This window comes from Chlamydotis macqueenii, chromosome W, assembly GCF_036417535.1.
Source record: "Chlamydotis macqueenii isolate bChlMac1 chromosome W, bChlMac1.mat, whole genome shotgun sequence".
NCBI lineage: Eukaryota > Metazoa > Chordata > Aves > Otidiformes > Otididae > Chlamydotis > Chlamydotis macqueenii.
This window is the reverse complement of record NC_141592.1, coordinates 7,499,279-7,520,511: the sequence shown is the minus strand read 5'-3', so window position 1 is coordinate 7,520,511 and position 21,233 is coordinate 7,499,279. Positions and strand designations below refer to the sequence as shown.

Below are 21,233 nucleotides of genomic sequence, written 5' to 3'. Positions count from 1 at the left end.
TGCTCTCCATGTGCCTTAGCATGGTTTCCAGGAGAATCTGCTCCATGACCTTGCCAGGCACAGAGGTGAGGCTGACCGGCCTGTAGTTGCCTGGGTCTTCTTTATTCCCCTTTTTAAAAATGGCAGTTATGTTACCCCTCTTCCAGTCATCGGAGACCTCACCAGACCGCTGACAAAGATGTTGAACAGGGCCAGGCCTAACACCGACCCCTGAGGGATGCCACTCGTGACCAATCTACACCTGGACATTGAGCCATTGACCACCACTGTTTGAGTGTGGCCATCCAGCCAAATTAGTCCAATCAGTTCAATAAGTGGTTATTTACCAAATATTTTCTTAATTATTGAGAGTCTATTTCTACTTCAGCTGTAAATAATAGAAAATCTCCTATTAATTTCAACTTAAGTGATATTTTTTCTTTTAAAAGCATTTTTTTTGTGGCTTTTTACTTCAAAACCCTTTTCATAGAAATTAGAGGAAAATTTCATGGTTCTAGAGGTTAATTAAAATGACACCTTTTGTCAGGAGGTTCATATTTAAGTCAAACTTTTATCCAGGTGAACTTAACACCTTATGAAGATTTTTTTTTAATTTATTTTATTAGGCTGAAAGAAGTAGCGTGTATATATCTGGAAATAGTCAATTTCTTTTATCTAGAAAATTCTTTACTACTACATGATTAAAAGTTACATGAGCAACTTAAGACAGAAGTACCTGAATTAGTGGACCTCAGAGGTATATCCTTTAGATGCAAATACCACTAATGTTAATTTTAACTCAGCTCGATATAAATTATATCCAGTTACAATAAGCCCATGCCATAGAGCTCTAGAAGATGATAAAGAGCTGATGAAGGCAAAGAGGCTAGTGCAAGAAGGATTTTGCCTGTGGATTTTGGAACACGGTCCTGCCCAACTAGATAGTGTGAACTTCCTGTTGTAAAGAAAGGAGGTGAGACTGTAGAGAAGGCTCTGCCCCTTTCTCAGCTCATTCCTAGTCATTCTCTGATAAGAGCATCTTCAAGAGGGGTTAGAGTGAAAGCAGGGATCAGTTCCGCAGACGACATGCAAGAGGAGTGCTCCTAGGTATCAAGGAGACATCAGGTCTTGTCTGCAGGAGGCCACGGTATAGGTAGATACTTTACTAAACTAGAAGTAAATACAAGTCCTGCAAGCATTTGTGCTACGCACATGGAGATATGCAGATAAACCTCAATCTTACTCTTTCTGTTGGTTTTTTTTCCTCTTTTTTTTTTTTCTCCAGATTCTCTGAAGCAGTTGCATAGTAAGGATAATACTGATGAAAAGCAGTATCAGTAAATCAATAACTTTTTTCTTTCACTTTTTTAAGGCGAACACACACAAAAAACCAATTCACCTCATTCACTGAAGAAGGATGTAGAAAACATGGGGAAAGGTAAAATAAATAAGGGCCTCTTACGTTATAAAACTGCTCTTTGTTTTAATAGAATATGAGGATAATAGGGGGCACTTTTGTTCTGCACCATATTTTAAGCTTGTCAAGTAACATATGAATAGTATATAGACCTTTGGGTGGATATAATTGAGATTAATGCATATATATAAATCAATATATGACACTAATATAATACCTTAAAATAATATATTACATTGATTTATATTCATGGCTTTCTGCACAAAATTTATTGTTGGTCTGCGCAACACTTTTTTTTTAATAACTGCTAAAATATTTTGTCTTATAGTAATGAATTGCTCTGCAACTGTTCTTTCAAGAATTATTTATATAGATCAGCAAAACCACTTTTCTTTTCTCTTTGTTAGAGGAACTCCAGAAGGTTTTGTTTGAACAGATCAACTTACGGAGGAGACTAGAACAGGAATTCCAGGTGTTGAAAGGAAATGCGTCTTTCCCAGTCTTCAGTAAGATGCATATCTGTGGTTTTGCTGTTATTTGTGGGTTGTGTTTGTTGTTAGATTGTTAAAATGGGAGAGGTATGTTGTGAGGATCTTTGGCTTAGTTCTGCTGAGGTTGATGACACTTCTGCTGTGGTTTTTTAGGCTGCCCAAGCAGGTCTTTTGTAGGGAAAAATCTGAAGATGGATGTCTATTTTGGTGTATATTTTACTGGTTTTGATGACATTGAATACTGTGAGTAGACAGAAACACATCTGGGGCTTCTTGGGGTACAGCAATGTCGGTGGTCTTAACCAGCTTCTTGGAGACTTTCAAAGTCAGGATACTTCATAGGCATCTCTAGGTGGTGCTGGCTGCTGCTGGAGAATTGATTTGGCCTATGTTTTAAGGAGTAGAAAGACCTATTTGGATTTTTCCTCCTGAGATGGGCTATTTGAGATGACCCTTTCACCACAGCTGATGAGTGGGATGCTGCTGCCCAGGGGTGATGGAAGGTGCTGGGCATGTGTTAGATAAAAGAAAACAAAATGGACACTTAGTAGGGTTTTCGTGAAGCTGCCAGAAAGTTGAACTGCATGCACAGAGATATGGAAAAAGACCCGATTGAGGCTTTTTGAACTATACTGGCAGCAACAGGGGAAAACATGTTTCCAGGATAAATCCCATGTACATCAGGACAAGCTAGAAGACACAGTGAGGGCTCTCCAACATGCAATGAATGTGGTATTACAGAGCTGGAGTGATCAGGGCCATCTCCATTGCTCTCTGCCCATCTGTAACAGCACCATGCAGAGATTAGTACTGTCATGCAGGCTTCCCCATGCCTGGCTGTCGTGGCCCTGCAGCTGCCTGCCCAGACAGTGCCCCAGTTCAGTATTAAATGCAACCTAAAGAAAAAGCCTGTTTGAGCCCACCTTTTGCTTCTTCTTGAAGTCTGAAGGAGGTTTGACAGTATCTCCATTCAATATTTTCCTAATATTGATGTTGTGGGTTATTTTTTAAACTCTGCTTGTTTTCCTGTAAGACTGTACGCTAATGGAGCACTGCGGAGTTACTTGACTCACAGCAAGTCAAGATAGACACGTTAAAACCTTCCTAGACTGATTGTCAGGCTCTTCTGCCATTTGCTAACTTTTCTTAACTCCTGCATGACTGAAATGTCTGACCAGCACTCAATGCAAAATGCCCTCGTGCCGGTTTATCATAGTTTCTCGAAGAGTTCAGAAACTGTTTTGTTAGTCCTCCGAGTTCCTTCATAAAAACTCCAGGGACAAAACCCAGTATTGCCAGTACCCCTGCGGTAAGTCAGTCAACCAAAACCCACTGCTGCAAGCTGAGGAATGTTGCACTTCCCTGGATTGCAGGAAAATGTGGGAATACAGATAGCATTTTCCTGTTATTAAAAGAAAATATGTTTTCCCCCTTTCTGTAGCATCAGATAGAGTAAGTTCAGGGAAGCAAGGAAGTGGGAGGACTCTGGGAATGGCTCCATCTTTAGCTGAAATATCTAAAGATGTAGACAGCTTCATAAATAAAGGAGAAGAGCCGCCTGAGGTGATACAGATATTAATGAAAGGAGAATAACCTCATCCTTCAGTATAAATTCATCATTACTTGGGTTTGGGAGTGAGGTAATTTTCAAATAATTTGTGTAGATCAAAACACTCGTGTGGCATTGGCGAAATGTCATCTTGGAAGGTTGCCATTCAGGTCACTCATTTATCCTTTTGTTCTTCTACAGTAAAATTAATGCTCTGTCATTGCCATGTAAATAAACACTGCAATTAAACCACATAAAATACAATTCAAATAAAAGAAAAGAACACGTATGGCTGACCAAGGAAGTGGCGACTGTGTACACCGGCTTGAAAAATATGTGGTTTCATTATACCACCAAGTAGTGGTCAATTTTCTTCAGTATTAAAATAGAAAACAGATAATAATACATACAAGTATAAACAATAAACAATACATACAATAAAACAATATAAACAATACATACAAGGGACCGTAAAACCTATTTACAGATTTAGATTTACCAAAAAACACCCCTCCTCCACATGTAATAAAACAAGAATAAGTGTCTTTGTAAAGCAATTGAGTGTAAAATCCAAGATAAGTGTGGTTTGTCTGCTAGAGCTGTATGTATTTCAGCAAAAGCGATGGGGTCTGTTCCAGGCTCTTGCTGCCAGACATGGTTGCTGCTTTAGATTGTCACCGAAATCGGGAATCAAACTCCTTAACAGCAATGTAGCATTAAGAAGCAGGCATTCTTTATTGCGGCGCCGGATGCACGGGAGATCCTTCCACCTAGCGTGCATGCCGGTCTGGAAATCTGGACAGAATATATTTAGTGATTTCATGCATAATCATCAGTTTTCCTAGAAATCATTATAATATTCCCCACCCACTTGCGCATGCTCAGTCTTTTGAGTCAAGGGTCTTCTGGTGGTCTTGGGGGTTGTCGGAGCGCCCCCTCCTCAAATTCGCTGGTGGAACCCCTCCTTGAAATCTCCATCTATGGTCTTGGGAACAGGTTGCCTTGCTCCTTGGTTTTCTGGCTCCAAAGTGATGGCTCAGGGCCTATCTTCACAGCTGGTGTTTGAGGCCTACCTTTGTTCTGCCACTCTTCTTAATTACCCCAGACATGCTAGGCTGACTTCTAACAAATGAGATGTTGTAACAGTTCTAAGACTCCCTGTTCCCTCTAAGGACAAATTGATTTCATATAAAATGTAGCCCATGTAACCACAGTTTCTATAACTAGCAAGAATCACCTCATATTGATATTTAATTTTCAAAAAATCATATTCTAAAATTATACTGATTAGTCATTTTATCATAACAAGATCAAGTATTAGAAACTATTTGTTTTGCCAGGTTTCCCAAGTTACTAACTGCCTGTGGTGGTATTGGATTGGGAGGAGGTAGGGAGATAAGTCTTTGGAGATCAAAGTAAAGGAAAGTGGAGGTAAAATTTAAATTGTATTGATGGATTTATCATGGCTTGGAGACACCTGAGGCTGTAGGAGGGAGTGAAGAGCAGATAGATAACAGACTTTAAATCCCAGTCTGGCTCACTGCAGCATTGGGCTGAGTGGCCATGGGGATTGGATCTCTGTCCCATTCCTAAAGCTGCTGAGGACAGAAACACGCTGCCAGGGTAATTCTCACTCCCACGGCTGGTGGTGATTCTCCCTATGCTTTGCACTGTCTGGGGATAAATAAGAAGCCTTTGGCTTTTAAGTCTTCTCAGCCTTTTTTAAAAAGGAGAAAATTCATCCCTGTTTCAGCAAGGAGGCAATATGTGAGATGTGGAAGGTAATACTGTGTCTCTCTGGAAAATGCTCCTGTTGGGTTACCTGGAGTTAACTCCAAAGTCACCTTTTTCGGGTCTTGCATTTGGAACCGAGCTAATTTGGGGCATTATACATTAATAGCATCAAACCACCACCCACAGCAGTGCTATGTAGTCTTGTGTGTAAAGTGTTTGGTTTTCCATGCTCTCCTCATGGAAATCACTGTTAAATGATAACTGATCTTATTTGCAAGCTCATTTAGCAGTACTATGCTGCACGCTTCTCTGTGGCTTCTTGTACCCGCTTGAAATGTCAACTGTGATAATTTATAAAACAACAGACCTTGTCTTCTGCTGTTTGCACCTTTATTTTTTATATTGCTGTTGTACTTGAAAGCTGCAGATGAGAGATCTTACAGGCAAAGGAAAACCTCCAACAGACATCACTTGAAGAAAATAGAAAAAGATCAGATCACTTAAAGAAAATCAAAGAATTTGCTGGCCTGATAGAAATATCAGCACCTGTGCATGGTGACAGCTTGTTCTCCCAGAACCCTCTGCTTATTTGTACCTTTGGTCTCAGCTGGCACGTGTTTTGTCCAGCTGCATTTAACAATGTGGCAATAAAATGGCAGAGATGTAGTCTGGATAGTTAAGGTATTTAATTTTGTGTTAAGAAAACTGTTTAAATATTCATATCTTTTCTCTTGGGTATTGCTTATAGCTTTGTCTGTAAGCATTCAGACTCAGATAAATGCTGCCAGAAAAAACACTATCCTTACCATTAACACCCCATTTCCACTGTGAGCCTGGACATTTGCAGTGCAGGACTGAGCAAGATTTCTGAGCTGTTTATTCTGAGAGGTGATGAGCCTGTTAAGAGGCAGTCGGGAGGAAAGCGTTGAGAGAAGGAAAATTTCTCCATATAGCCTACTCAGAGCAAAACAGGAGGACCTCAATAGTAGCTAGCACAGATCTATCAGCCTTTAGAGACCAGGGCAGGAGGTGGTCACCTTTTTATACTGCATGGCTTTTTGGAGAGGAATTGCAAACCTGCTTGATTTCTGTTGGCTTCTTTATCTGCTCGAGTTGGAGTAGAAGGAATAGGCTGAAAAATTCTGTGGGCATTTACTTGAAATCTGAAGAACATTATTAAGATAGTGTCATCATGTCCTTTTCTATGTAGCTGTGCTGGACTCCTGACGGTTTCAGCCTGACAAATTTTCTCACTCTTTCTTTGTTTCATTGCTATTTTCTTGTTGTCCTAAAGTACCTTCTTGCCTTTTAAACAACAATTTTTGCTCGTTATTCAGAGAGGGCAAAATTACTGTGTGAAAGAGGAGGACAGAGCTCTGCCTCCTTGTACTTTCTTCTAACCCCTTCTTATGCTCACCCTTGATGGGGACACATCCCCTTTTCCAGCAGGCAAGGTACAGCGAAGAGGAAGGATGTGTCGTGCCACGGCTGCTCACTGCCTTCCTGCTTCTGCTTTTGGGGTTGAGAAGTCATGGCGAGGCTGTGTGTCTGGTTTGGGAGTAGGTGAGCTCCCAGCACTGTGGCAGCACACAGTTTATTAATAGGAGCCACTTATTCTCACCTGGGCTCAAATCTTTCCATTGCAATTTAGGTGTTTCTGTGACTCCTGTTACTGTGCTATCAAAGTATCCCACAGTCATTTAATCTATTAATCCTCCCAATGCACTTGGCAGATGAAGCAGTGCTGTTATTCCTGCTTCAGTGGTGATGAAAGGAGGTGTGGAGAGACCGGAGTCTAGTAGAGCAGGTATTGAACCCAGGCTTCCTGAGTCCTGGGCTAATGTCCCAGCAGCCAGCATGACTATTTAACTCTTTTAATTATTAGTTGTAGATAAACCATTCTAGCTGCCTTGGCCTTGTAATGCCCTTCTCCAAGCCCTCTCCAGTTTGATAGTGCCGTGTGTTGAGGTGCTCTATGCTGTTTTGTGTTGGTATTCACCTTGCTGCTCCCATGGTCCAGGACAGGCTTCTTTTCTGGATCAAAATGATGTTGGTTGCAGTGAGTTTTCATTCCTCTTCCATTTAATAGTCCATCACCTAGATCTCCAGCATGCAATCCTCCAAGCTCTTTGCTTCTTGGCAATAGTTTTGTTTGTATTTTTCTGTCTTTTTCCCACCCTCCAACAGCAATGTTATGGAACATAGGCCAACAGTTAATCTTCTACCGAATAAAGTTTTGTTTGAAATGGTTACTGAGGAAGAAAATAAGGGAAGGAGGAGCTACAGGAGCAGGAAGGCTGACCTGTGCTGTAACCGAGCTGTCCAGGATCTGTCTTTCAAAGACTTATTCCCTTCTGAGTTCCGTGTCACTGTTTATGGAGCTTTAGTCTGAGTTTTGTTCAAAGCTGTCAGTACTATGTTACAAACTACAAATCAAACCCTGCATCCTTGAACACTTTCTGTTCTCACATATTGGACATTCCTATTGATGTCAACAGATTTATGCCAAAGTGAAGAAGAACAGTTTTTGTTCTTCTCTTCAGTGTTGGTAGAAGTTTGACTAATGACTACAGAGTCTGGCCCGTTGAGAAAAATCACTGTGAGAATTAATGCTTGTCGTAGTTCAGCCCCGATCGGGACCAGACTACGCAGTCTCTCTCTCACTCCCCCCACCCTCCGAGAGAACAGGGGGAGATGATATAAGGAAAAACGGCTCGAGGTTTGAGATAAGGACAGGGAGAAAATCCTTAAAGTTACCGTTACGGGCAAAACAGACTTGACTTGGGGAAAACTATTCATTTATTACTACAAACAGCAGGATAATGAGACAGAGAACAAGATAACCTCCCCCCACCCCTCCCTCTTCCCAAGCTTAACATTATCTCTACTACCTTCCCCTCCCGAGCGGCACAGGGGGGAAGAGGGAATGGGGGTTGCGGTCAGTTCATCACACGTTGTTTTACGCCGCTGCTTCATGGTTGGGGGAAGAACTCCTCACATTCCTCCCCTGCTCCAGCGTGGGGTCCCAACCCTACGCCACAGTCCTTCATGAAACTGCTCTGGTGTGGGTCATCTCTTCCACGGAGTTCAGTCCCTCCAGAATGGCTGCCCCAGCGGGCCCTCCACAGGCCACAGCCACCTTCAGGCATCCACCTCCCCCGGTGTGGGGTCCTTCACGGGCTCCAAGTGGATCTCTGCTCCTCCATGGACCTCCATGGGCTGCAGGGGGACAACCTGCTCCACCATGGTCGTCACCGCAGGCTGCAGGGGAATCTTGGCCAGGAGCAGCATTACTCCTCCCCCTCCTTCTTCACTGACCTTGGCGTCTGCAGCCGTTCCTCACAACAGGCTGGCAGACGCCTCTCAGGATCCTTTTTACATCTTATTCACTTCTCATCTCCTCTCCACTTCTTGCAGCCGGGCCGGACCGAGTTGAGCCCAGTCGGCTGCCTAGCAAGAGGCCAGAGGGTGAGGCCTGCAAGGCCCATGAGGCCTGCGCCTCCCCCTCTGTGCCTCTGCCCCTGCTCAGCTTCTTCACATCTTCTCTTCTCTTTTTTTTTTTTTTTCTGTTTTCCCCTTCTTAAATACGTTATCGCAGAGGCGATAACATTCTGCTACCAATTGGCTTGGCCTTGGCCAGCAGCAGGTCCACCCTAGGCCCGGCCGAGTCCACTGAACAAAGGGGAGCGACTTCTAGCAGTTTCCTACAGAAGCTGCCACCTTAGGCCCCCCCTCACTAACAAAATCACAACAATGCTAGCGACAGAAACTTAGCAGCCTACATTTGCTAATTGGGAAAGTAACTGAATCTGATTTTTCCAGAGTTTTTCTGTTGTCTACAGTGTCTCCTACTAGAGAATAAGTTTTTCTTAGGCATGTGTTTTAATTGGGTGAAGGGCTTTAGTGCTTGTTCTGGTTTTGTTAGTGAGGGGGGGGCCTAAAGTGGTTGCTTCTGTAGGAAACTGCTAGAAGTCACTCCCCTTTGTTCAGTGGACTCGGCCGGGCCTAGGGCGGACCCGCTGCTGGCCAAGGCCAAGCCAATTGGTAGCAGAATGTCCCGTGATAACGCCTCTGCGATAACGTATTTAAGTAGGGGAAAACAGGAAAAAGAGAGGGAGAAGATGTGAAGCAGCTGAGTGGGGGGCAGAGAGGGGGAGGCGCGAGCCTCATGGGCCTTGCAGGCCTCACCCTCTGGCCTCCCGCCGGGCAGCCGACTGGGCCCAACTCGGCCCGGCCTGGCTGCAAGAAGTGGAGAGGAGATGAGAAGTGAATAAGATGTAAAAAGGATCCTCAGAGGCGTCTGCCAGCCTGTTGTGAGGAACGGCTGCAGACGCCAAGGTCAGTGAAGAAGGAGGGGGAGGAGTAATACGGCTCCTGGCCAAGATTCCTCTGCAACTCGTGGTGAAGACCATGGTGGAGCAGGTTGTCCCCCTGCAGCCCATGGAGGTCCACGGAGGGGCAGAGATCCACCTGCAGCCCGTGGAGGACCCCACGCCGGAGCAGGTGGAGGCCTGAAGGAGGCTGTGGCCCGTGGAGGGCCCGCTGGGACAGCTGTTCTAGAGGGACTGCACCCGTGGAAGGGATGACCCACGCCGGAGCAGTTTCACGAAGGACTGTGGCCCGTGGGAGGGACCCCACGCTGGAGCAGAGGAGGAATGCGAGGAGTTCTTCCCCCGACGATCATACAGCGGCGTAAAACAACGCGTGATGAACTGACCGCGACCCCCATTCCCTTTTCCCCACCCGTGCCGCTCAGGGAGGGGAAGGTAGTAGAGATAATGTTAAGCTTGGGAAGAGGGAGGGGTGGGGGGAGGTTATCTTGTTCCCTGTCTCATTCTCCTGCTAATTTTAGAAAATAAATGAATAGTTTTCCCCAAGTCGAGTCTGTTTTGCCCGTGACGGTAACTTTAAGGATTTCTCCCCGTCCTTATCTCAAACCTTGAGCCGTTTTTCTTATATCATCTCCCCCTGTTCTCTCGGAGGGTAGGGGGAGCGAGAGAGAGACTGCGTAGTCTGGTCCCGATCGGGGCTGAACTACGACAGTGCTTCACAGTTCCTCAGTAGTGATTGGGTTTGATTTAATTTGATTTATATGAATTCTGTTGTGTGGTCTGTTTTAATTACTGCATCTACTTTTATTTTTTTCCTCTCTTTCAGATAATTTCCAAGATCAGATGAAGCGGGAACTGGCATACAGAGAAGAAATAGTACAGCAGCTACAAATTGTAAGTTTGTTTTCTCTGCTAAAAATGTTAAAAACTGTTGCTTTATGTTATTAAATGCATTCCTCAGACTTTTCCTTTGTGAGCCGCACAGATGTACTATTACCGAGTTCATATTACAATCATAGAATCATAGAATGGTTAGAGTTGGAAGGGACCTTCAAAGGTCATCTAGTCCAACCCCTCTGACATCTTCAGCTAGATCAGGTTGCTCAGAGCCTCATCCAACCTGGCCTTGAACGTTTCCAGGGATGGGGCATCCACCACCTCTCTCGGCAACCTGTTCCAGTGCTCTACAATCCTAAGTATAAAAAATTTTTTCCTAATATCCAATCTAAATCTACCTCCCTCTATTTTGAAACCATTACCCCTCGTCCTATCGCAACAGGCCCTACTGAACAGCCTCTCCCCATCTTTCCTGTAGGCCCCCTTGAGGTACTGGAAGACCGCTATCAGGTCTCCCCGGAGCCTCCTCTTCTGCAGGCTGAACAGCCCCAACTCTCTCAGCCTGTCCTTATAGGAGAGGTGCTCCAGCCCTCTGATCATCTTCGTGGCCCTCCTCTGAACCTTCTCCAACTGGTCCATGTCCTTCTTATGTTGGGGGCTCCAGAACTGGACACAGTACTCCAGGTGGGGTCTCACCAGAGCAGAGTAGAGGGGGAGAATCACCTCCCTCGACCTGCTGGCCATGCTCCTCTTGATGCAGCCCAGGATGCGGTTGGCCTTCTGGGCCGCAAGGGCGCATTGCCTGCTCATGTTGAGCTTCTCGTCCACCAGCACTCCCAAGTCCTTCTCCTCAGGGCTGCTCTCAATCCATTCCCCGCCCCGCCTGGATTTGTGCCTGGGATTGCCATGACCCATGTGCAGGACCTTGCACTTGGCCTGGTTGAACTTCATGAGGTTGGCACGGGCCCACCTCTCCAGCCTGTCAAGGTCCCTCTGGATGGCATCCCTCCCTTCCAGCGTGTCGACGGCACCACTCAGCTTGGTGTCATCAGCGAACTTGCTGAGGGTGCACTCTATCCCACTGTCCATGTCACCGACAAAGATGTTGAACAGGGCCGGGCCCAAGACGGACCCCTGAGGGACGCCACTCGTGACCGGTCTCCACATGGACATTGAGCCGTTGACCACCACTCTCTGAGTGCAGCCATCCAGCCAACTCCTTATCCACCGAGTGGTCCATCCATCAAACCCATGTCTCTCTAGTTTAGAGAGAAGGATGTCGTGTGGGACAGTGTCAAAAGCTTTGCACAAGTCCAGGTAGATGATGTCCATTGCTTGTCTTTTGTCCACCAATGCTGTCATCCCATCATAGAAGGCCACCAAATTGGTCAGGCACGATCTGCCCTTGGTGAAGCCATGTTGGCTGTCACCAACCACCTCCTTGCTCTCCATGTGCCTTAGCATGGTTTCCAGGAGAATCTGCTCCATGACCTTGCCAGGCACAGAGGTGAGGCTGACCGGCCTGTAGTTACCCGGGTCTTCCTTATTCCCCTTTTTAAAAATGGGGGTTATGTTCCCCCTCTTCCAGTCATCGGGGACCTCACCAGACCACCATGATTTCTCAAATATGATGGCCAGTGGCTTGGCAACTTCATCCGCAAGTTCCCTCAGGACCCGCGGATGGATCTCATCGGGTCCCACGGACTTGTGCACCCTTAAGTTCCTCAGATGCTCCTGAACCTGCTCTTCGAGTACAGTGCGTGGGTCTTCATCCTCCCAGTCCCTGCTTGTGCCTTCCACAGCTTGGGTGGTGGGACAGGAACTCTTGTCGGTGAAGACTGAGGCAAAAAAGTCATTGAGAACCTCAGCCTTTTTCATGTCCCAGGTAACCAGGACACCAGTTTCCTTCTGGAGGGGGCCTACATTTTCCTTGGACTTTCTTTTGTCCCCTACATACCTGTAGAAGCTCTTCTTATTGCTTTAAAATATATAAAATATATATATATTTATATAATATATTTATATTACCTTATACTTTGAAGACCTAAGCCTGCGGTTTTCAGCTGGTTTAGAGTCTAATTACCTGGAGATTTACTTTCATACAGTAACCAGATGGGTCTTCATGTTTCAACTAAACAAAATGTGTTGACTCAACACCGAGAGGTGCTTCTTCAGAGTAAATGTGAGGACTGAATCAGTAAACCTTAAGCAGTTAAATGTTTCTACCGTGTACAAGCTGCCAAGGAGTGCATTTTAGCCCTCAGTAGGGAATCGGTGTGAGGCCAGCTTCTCACTGGCAAATAAACCTTAGGATGTGTCTTTTTCAAATTTCAGCCGCTAGAAGTGCTTAACTCAGCAGCAAAGGATCCAGTTGCCAAAACAGAGCTCAGTGCAGGCACACATTGCTGTTTGGTCTCTTGCTTGTTGTTTTAAAATCAAGAGGGATGTTGTGTGTGTGTGTTAGTGCAACTCTAGATTATTGCTTACAACTGTGCTGTTTTGAAAACTTGACATACTCCATCCAGTACCAGCAAGGGCTGAAGTATGTGAAGCTGTTTCTTACTCAGATACTGCTTAGTGTGGTTTTAAGAGCAGGGCATTGTAATGAATGGGGGGCTATCAGCTAATGCTTGTTTTGCTAGTGTGCTTTTTCTGTGATCAGTTTGACATTATTCAACACGTTTTTTTTTGAGGCAGGCTTGCCAAATATCCCCGCTTACCTGAATCAGCCCTGTGCTTGAGCATCTAAATTTTCCTTGTGCTTATCACAGACCCTGGTGTGGAGAAGGCATTGTCCAGCCTTCTGGTACTGTCATTTTCTAATTGATGAGTTAGGACATAAAAATAAAGCTGAAAGCCAGGATTGTCAAACTTGTGCACCTATGTTTAGAGGCATTTAGGAGTGGCCTTATTTTTAGAGCTGCCAAACATTCCTGCTCCCTGTTCCTGCTGACTTCAGAGATTTCAATGAGAGATGGAGGGTGCCTGAAGGAGGTTGTTTAGAACATATTTGGAGATTTTTTGCTGCTGGTCTCCACTCTTTTCCTTTAATGTGTCCAGTTGTTACTGTGTTCCCCTTTATCTCCCAATGCCAGGCAGGGAGTTTGGCTTGATCTGTGAATTGCATTGTCACAGAAGATGGTAATTAGGATGCCATCCTGAAAAGTACTTCCCCTGCTGCTTTGGACTTGAGGCAGGTGACCTGTCTTGATTCCTGCTGTGAAGCACATTTAAGCACAAAGTTTGTGTGCCCGCTTCAGCCTTTCTCTCTTGTGTCAGCTGAACTTGGAGCTAACAAACTCTCCCTCCCAGGAAGCGAATGGATCATCTCTGCCATTCACTTTGTGATCTGGTTGTGAAGTTGTTTCTGAAACTGGATATGCCAGACCTCCAGTGAGCTAGCTGTGGTGGTTTTTCTTATTTACAAGAAGTGGAGGAATCACAGGGTTCAGTGTAGTGCTTTTTCTCGGTCAGGAAAAGAAATATTATAATGTAATTCACACTCTTTTAACTTACTGATGCATGCTACAGAAAGACTAATAGTCATTTAATAATTAAACAGAGCTGCTTGAATGTACTTACAGAGAATAGTTTTAACATTTAATGTACTGCACCAACAATTCAGGACCTCTTCACTCACTGTGGCTGCCTGAGTTTAATTGTCATTAATAGAAATGTTGTCTAATCATCAGCAAGTCTTTATGCTCACATTTGGGTATCCCCCCCGGTATCGGCGAGGCAGGTTGTGTATCAGTGAGACCAACAGAAGGATGTTTGCATGTGAAGAACTGAGAGACTGCTGCAAATAACCAGTGTGTTTGTTCAAGCTAGGTGCAGAAATCTTCAGTGGTGTTTTGGTTGATAACTGAAACGGAGTCAGCACTTTTAATGTGATAATCCCTGCAGTTACTTTAATTCATTCATGTGATGTATTTTGTATGGTTATATCTAGAATTAAGATTCATGAGTTGAATGTGCTAACAATAGAACTTCTTTGGCCTTCTTGGTTTATGGCATGGATGAATTAAAGCTTTTCGGTGCAGAATACACAAAAAGCATGATTATGTTTGATTTTTTTTTGTTTGTGTTTTTTGTTGTTTTGTTTTTAACAGAGGTTGGTTGCTTTGTTTTGTATGTACCTGGGACACCATACTACTGCTTTAACAGAGCTGCCTGGACCTAATATTCTTGTTGACATAGAAGTGCAAAGAGAAAAGCAGAAGTGTTTAATGCATACTCAGATCTTAATTTTACTTACAGCTTCGTAGGTGTATACCTTTGTAGGATTAAATTCAAAATTTACTGGTATAACAAGCCACAGAACTTGGCTCGCTTCCTGTTTTTTTTTTTTATTTTACAAACAATATAAATGCACAGAGTCAGTTTCTTTTGGCATTTCTCACCGCTGAAGGAATATACAACTTGAATTAGTCCTTGCTGAAGACTTATGTGGGATCATGAAGGCATCTCTTGTAACAGTGGGTACCAGAGGCAGGTTTTGCCGTACCAATGGTTTTACTCACCCTGAACTGAAATTCTTCAAGCTGCATAACTGAATAGTCAGACTTTAAAATAAACTACCTTGACAGTGTCATAAATGCCTGGAATACAAGAAGCTGAAGCTGAGCATGAAATAATTAACCAAATATAATTGTATTTGAAAACTTTCTAGTGCAAATGCCCACTGTAACCTGACTGTTACATGGCAAGGACTGCTTGAAAGTAGTGCTTCGTGCCCAGCCAGTACTGAACACTGAACGTAACGCATTTTTCTCACAGTTTTTGGGTGACATTGCGAAACTGCAATGCAGAAGGTGATAAATCACCACGTGTGGAAGGGAGCCGTGCTGAGTGGGGTGACAGCTCCCTGCTCCTTGCAGGGGGGTTGGACTAGATGACCTTTGAAGGTCCCTTCCAACCCTAACCATTCCATGATTCTATGATTCTATGACAGCTCCGGGGGCTCCGGGTGCCCTCTGCCACTCCCCGGCCCTCACTGCACCTGCAGCGGCTGGGAGCGACGTGGGTTTAATATTCTGAATTAAAAGCCTCAGTTAAAACAGTGTTTAATCAATGGGGTTTTATTTTAATGCTCTGTCCACTCCGAGCTTTAAAAAAAAATTATTCTATGGCTTCCTGAAAGTCAGGAGTAAGGCTCAGATCATTGGGAAAATGGAGAGTGGGTCCTGTTCTGTTACATCCTCTGTGATGGATGTTGGCTTCTTTGGACATAACCTGGCTTGATAGGTAGCTGGAGCAGTGGGACGCTGTGCAGCTATCAGCAATTTCTGTTGAGAAAGGAGATGGTCAGAGTGTCTAGAGTGGCTACCAAGAAGCGTCGCAACCTATTTGTGCCAAGCAGCAACTGATTGTCATATTTAACAAGAAAATGGGTCTTAAATCACTGAATCCATTTTTCTCTTCTTCTTCCTTGTCGTAGTTCAGCCCCGATCAGGACCAGACTACGCAGTCTCTCTCTCACCACCGCCCCTCCCACTCCAGTGGAACAGAAGGGAGAATTGGTAAACAAACAAAAAAAAAACAACCAGAAAAAACACATGGGTTGAGATTGAACAAAAAATAAATTTAACAGCAATAACAGAAGAAAACAAAACAGTGATGGAATACAAATACAGTACAATGGCTCACAACAAATCTCCACACCCAGTTTCTTCCCACAGAGCAGGAAGAGGCTCCCCTTACCACCCTCCTCACTGATATACTGAGCATGATGTCACATGGGATGGAATGGCCCTTTGGCTCATTTGGGTAAATTAACCCCAGCTGTTGGCTCATCAGTTAACTATCCCAGCTGGGTGCTCCAGCCATAGGGCCTACCAGCTCCAGTTCTCCACTCAGCTCAGGTGACAGTTAACTCTATCCTAGCCAGAACCAGGACACTCCTTCAAAGTGCTGTCTTCCAAATTGGCTAAGTACAGTGCGTGTACAGTGCCTCTGCTATTGCCTGTGTGCAAAATCCTTTTTCTATGATATTAGTGTGCTCCAGTACTTAAAAATACATAGAGGAGAGACTGCATACTCCAGCCATGACTCTCTATTGCCTTGCATCCTGTGCAGACCAATACGCTGCCCTGAGCACATGCCACTACCCACCCAGGAGGGAAGTCTCAGAACTCAGCCCACACAACTATAAATACTTTCACAGGGCAGTAGTGGAGACTTACCCTCCAGGGCATGCCATTGGCACTTAGATTCCTCCTCCAGCTGTCAAACACTCAGCGCATGCTTTTTCTTCTGCTTAATCCCACACATCATTCTCTCCAGAAGCACCATGTGTGCAGAGACTGTAGTTTTCCAGTGGCAGTTCAGCTGCACATCTCCTTTCCTGCATAAATATGCTCTGCCTTTGGAAGGGCTGTCTTGGCTGCACAGTGTTCTGACTGAGGTCTCAAGTGCGCTCTCTAGAAATGAGAATTGTTTAACTAAATACCTGTAAATACACATCAGATAATAGCGCTTTGAGGGTACTGAAGATTTCCTCTTCAAGCAACAGAAGTTACGGTGATGTATCATTGTGTGCCCCACCTAGAGATGGGATGCAAAGGTGAAGTCTCCAAAAGAGATTGGTGTACAGAAGCTTATTTGATGTCCAAGTGTAGCAGGGATCAGACATGTGCTTTAGAAATGAATCCCCAGTCCTATCCGCTTATCTATGCTTTGGTTCATATTGTGGAGCAGACTCAGAGCTTGCAAATTGGATTTCTTCTGGATGAAGCAAATGAGGAATACACATTGGAGTGTGCTCTAGCTCTTAACGGGCGATCAGTACCCAGGACCAGACTAGAGCTAGCCTGAAGAAAAAAAAAAACAAGAGAAATGCAGTATGGACACTGAGTCTTTCTCCTGCACCTTACAGATCTGCTCCCATTGTGATGTATTTCCTGTTAATGTGGACTTAGTTGTAGAAACAGATTGCTTGCTACTTAAAACCCAACCATCTGCATTTCTGTTATTGCTGGCAGGAGCATACACACTTTGATAAGGGCCACGCATTGGATCTTCATGCCCATTTGAGTGCCGATCCTATCCTGCATTGCAACAGTCACCATGGATGTGCAAAACAGGACCGTATTGTCATGAAGAGCCCTAAATACAATGCCACCGCAGCACCGGAGTTACCAAATGCTCTTCCAATGACAAAAGTAGAAAACGACATTGTAGGTGATTTAACTCATGATGAAAGTAGTAATTTCCCTATTGGACACCCACCTCTCCCAGTTTCACTTATTACCAGGAGAACGGATAAACCAATACACATTGAAAAGGTGCTGATGTGCCAAATATAGCAGAGAAGTGGATTAAGAACAGTTAATTTCTGACAGAATGTACCCCGTTGTATTATCTAGGTCAGTACGGCTTGGGAGGTGTCCTATATAATTGGTGACCATGCAAACCGATGTTGCCTGTTGGCTGTTGTGAGTGGGAGAGAGGAAGAAAGCAGTTGGTGAAGCATCACAGATCTCAGCTAAAACGTGCTTATTCAGGCAGTTTGTTTGTGCCTCCATTTTGAATCTAAACCATGCAAATGGGTGATCAGGTAAACAGTTTCTTTGCCTACTCCTCTCTGCTGCAGTTGAGAAAGGAGTTTTCCAGCCTTTGCAAACACCGTGCCCTGGAAGACAGCTCTGTTCAAGGCCTTGGTGGAGAGGAGAGCTCTGGTTTTGGAGGGATCTGACAGCAAGCTTCCTGATAGCTTTCAGCTTCTGTGAAGGGCAGGGGTTATAAGAGTAGTCAGAAAAAACACCTGGATCCTGGATCTTTTCAGGTCATCAGTGGTTTGGTCCTCTCGGTTCATCCACGCACATTTCCCTTTTCCCAGGACTGTGTAGTTGGGGAAGCGGCATGCCCCTGTGAAAGGCTTCTGCTTTCATTCAGTCAGACGGCTCATCTTTACAGACACTGCTGCTTCCTGGTACTGCTGCTTTCTATCAGATTGACCTCCTTTCCTGAGAGATGAAAGGGTTAGCTCCTGAGCTGCAGATGCCCCTTTCTTTCCTCTCATCCTGAGCCTTCCCTGCTCTTTTCTTTATTAAGACAGGAAGGGATGGAGAGAGCTGACACTGCAGATACTACACTTTACGGCCGCCCAGAGATGTCCTCACATACTATGGGCATAATGACAATACAGTCCTCTTTTGCTCCTGACTTCAACCCAGCCTGTTTTTCAGCTTGCAGTAACATATTTGACATTATTTGTGAATATATTCTGGAGTGCCTGACAGCAGAAGCAGGTCACTCCTGTGTGCAGCAGCACCTGGGCATGTAGGGACATAGATTTTCTGATCCCAACCTGAATTCCTCCAATGGTCTTTCCAAAAGGCAGCATCAAGGAATAGTGAATTTGTAGTCACTTGGATTCCCAGCTATGGAAATCTCAGAGCAGCGCTGTACTGTATTCCCAGTAGCCAGTGAGCAGATCATCCCACTTTGTTTCTAAATATAACCACATTCCCTAATATGCCTATGTTCTCTGTTTTTCTTTAATTATTTGTTCCACTTCAGTGGCTTCCTTCAGATTGGTGCAAGTCACAGATAACTATTATGAACTTCCTAATTATGGTGATATAAATATGTGAAGTCTCGTACTCCCAACCTGCTGTATTTCAGGTGTGGAGATATCAGTGTGTGTTGCCTGCTCTGTTACTAATTAATTTTGTCATCTCACAGGTAGCAGAATGGGTGGTGGCTTTATTTTTGTCAGCAACTGATATAAACAAAACTTTGGAAGACATCTTGTACGTTGAATTTTAAGATCTGCCTGTTGTTTTAATTTGTGTAGTTATAATTTTATTTCTACTTCAACATTCTTGCAGTTTTGTAAAGAGTTCAGTTCTTTAATTTAAGGCACTGTCTCCTAAAATGATGTAGGGAGGCAAACAAAACCTTTCATTTACATTTCAACTTGGATGTCTCGTTAGCCAAACCTTGACATAAAGCAGTGGCTTTGTTTCTGTGTCATTGCAGATTCCCTATGCAGCAAGCTTGATCAGGAAAGAAAAGCTCGGTGCACACCTCAGCAAAAGCTAAAGGTGAGCTTGTGAAAGAAAGGATCTTATTCTACCTGCCCTGGCCATCATGTTTTTCTTTGCAGACACTGCAAGAATTAAGAGAATCATTCTGTTGCATGATGCTACTGATTCTGGTCTAAAAGTTCTGTCTGTGGAGGTATTGTGCTACAGTCTAAAGCTGATAACTGACATGTCACACAAATTATGAGGCTTCACTGGGGCAGGAGGTACCACTGGATGAATCCAGGCCTAATCGCCTGAGCATGTGCTTCTGCTCTCTGGCACTGGGAAGTGGTGGGCAGGTCGGGATGGGTTTTTCTGCCCATAATGGAGCTTCTTCAGCTCCAGGAAAGAGCAGTATAGTTTGGGAGCTCTCCCTACTGAGATAAGGAGATTAAGCGTCAAGTTGGTCTGTTTTGCCCTCTTGTACATAATTTCTTACTGACTGCCAGCATTTTCCAGTTGAGTCTACATTAATCTGACCAGTGATTTAAAATAAGTTCAGTGATATTGAGCTTTTGACACTGTCCCGCATGACATCCTTCTCTCTAAACTGGAGAGACATGGGTTTGATGGATGGACCACTCGGTGGATAAGGAGTTGGCTGGATGGCCACACTCAGAGAGTGGTGGTCAACGGCTCAATGTCCATGTGGAGACCGGTCACGAGTGGCGTTCCTCAGGGGTCCGTGTTGGGCCCGGCCCTGTTCAACATCTTTGTCGGCGACATGGACAGTGGGATAGAGTGCACCCTCAGCAAGTTCGCCGACGACACCAAGTTGTGTGGTGCCGTCGACACGCTGGAAGGGAGGGATGCCATCCAGAGGGACCTTGACAGGCTGGAGAGGTGGGCCCGTGCCAACCTCATGAAGTTCAACCAGGCCAAGTGCAAGGTCCTGCACCTGGGTCATGGCAATCCCAGGCACAAATCCAGGCTGGGTGGGGAATGGATTGAGAGCAGCCCTGAGGAGAAGGACTTGGGAGTGCTGGTGGACGAGAAGCTCAACATGAGCAGGCAATGCGCCCTTGCGGCCCAGAAGGCCAACCGCATCCTGGGTTGCATCAAGAGGAGCGTGGCCAGCAGGTCGAGGGAGGTGATTCTGCCCCTCTACTCTGCCCTGGTGAGACCCCACCTGGAGTACTGTGTCCATTTCTGGAGCCCCCAACATCAGAAGGACATGGACCAGTTGGAGAAGGTTCAGAGGAGGGCCACGAAGATGATCAGAGGGCTGGAGCACCTCTCCTATGAGGACAGGCTGAGAGAGTTGGGGCTGTTCAGCCTGGAGAAGAGGAGGCTCTGGGGAGACCTGATAGCGGTCTTCCAGTACCTCAAGGGGGCCTACAGGAAAGATGGGGAGAGACTCTTCAGTAGGGCCTGTTGTGATAGGACCAGGGGTAATGGTTTTAAAATAGAGGGAGGTAGATTTAGATTGGATATTAGGAAAAAATTTTTTACAATGCGAGTTGTAGAGCACTGGACCAGGTTGCCCAGAGAGGTGGTGGATGCCCCATCCCTGGAAACATTGAAGGCCAGGCTGGATGAGGCTCTGAGCAACCTGATCTAGTTGGGGATGTCCCTGCTTCTTGCAGGGGGGTTGGACTAGATGACCTTTGAAGGTCCCTTCCAACCCTAACCATTCTATGATTCTATATTAATATCCTGAATAAAACAGTACACCTCCCCAGATGAGAAGCAGTGGGTCCTGCCCTGAACACCTTGTCCAAAGCGCTGATCTACAATAAAAGTCTGCCTGAGGATGGCAGCATGAGATGAACGGCACCATTTGTTCCCAGCATTAGGTTTTCATCAGCTGACAAGCCCTGCAAGGAAGGTGCTGGCATCACAGCTATGAGCATTTCCTGCTTA

The 21,233-nt window shown here is 45.1% G+C and overlaps 1 protein-coding gene across 1 annotated transcript in view; it reads left to right on the top strand.

Annotated features, from left to right (window-relative positions):
* Positions 1–19,386, top strand: part of LOC147596574 (SKI family transcriptional corepressor 2-like) — a 33,519-nt gene extending 14,133 nt beyond the window's left edge. Inside the window, 4 exon segments of the mRNA XM_086769590.1 lie at positions 1,352–1,417; positions 1,804–1,902; positions 10,328–10,395; positions 19,324–19,386. Of these exon segments, the coding sequence (XP_086625716.1) occupies positions 1,352–1,417; positions 1,804–1,902; positions 10,328–10,395; positions 19,324–19,386 (296 nt within the window).
* The last annotated feature ends 1,847 nt before the right edge of the window (positions 19,387–21,233 follow it).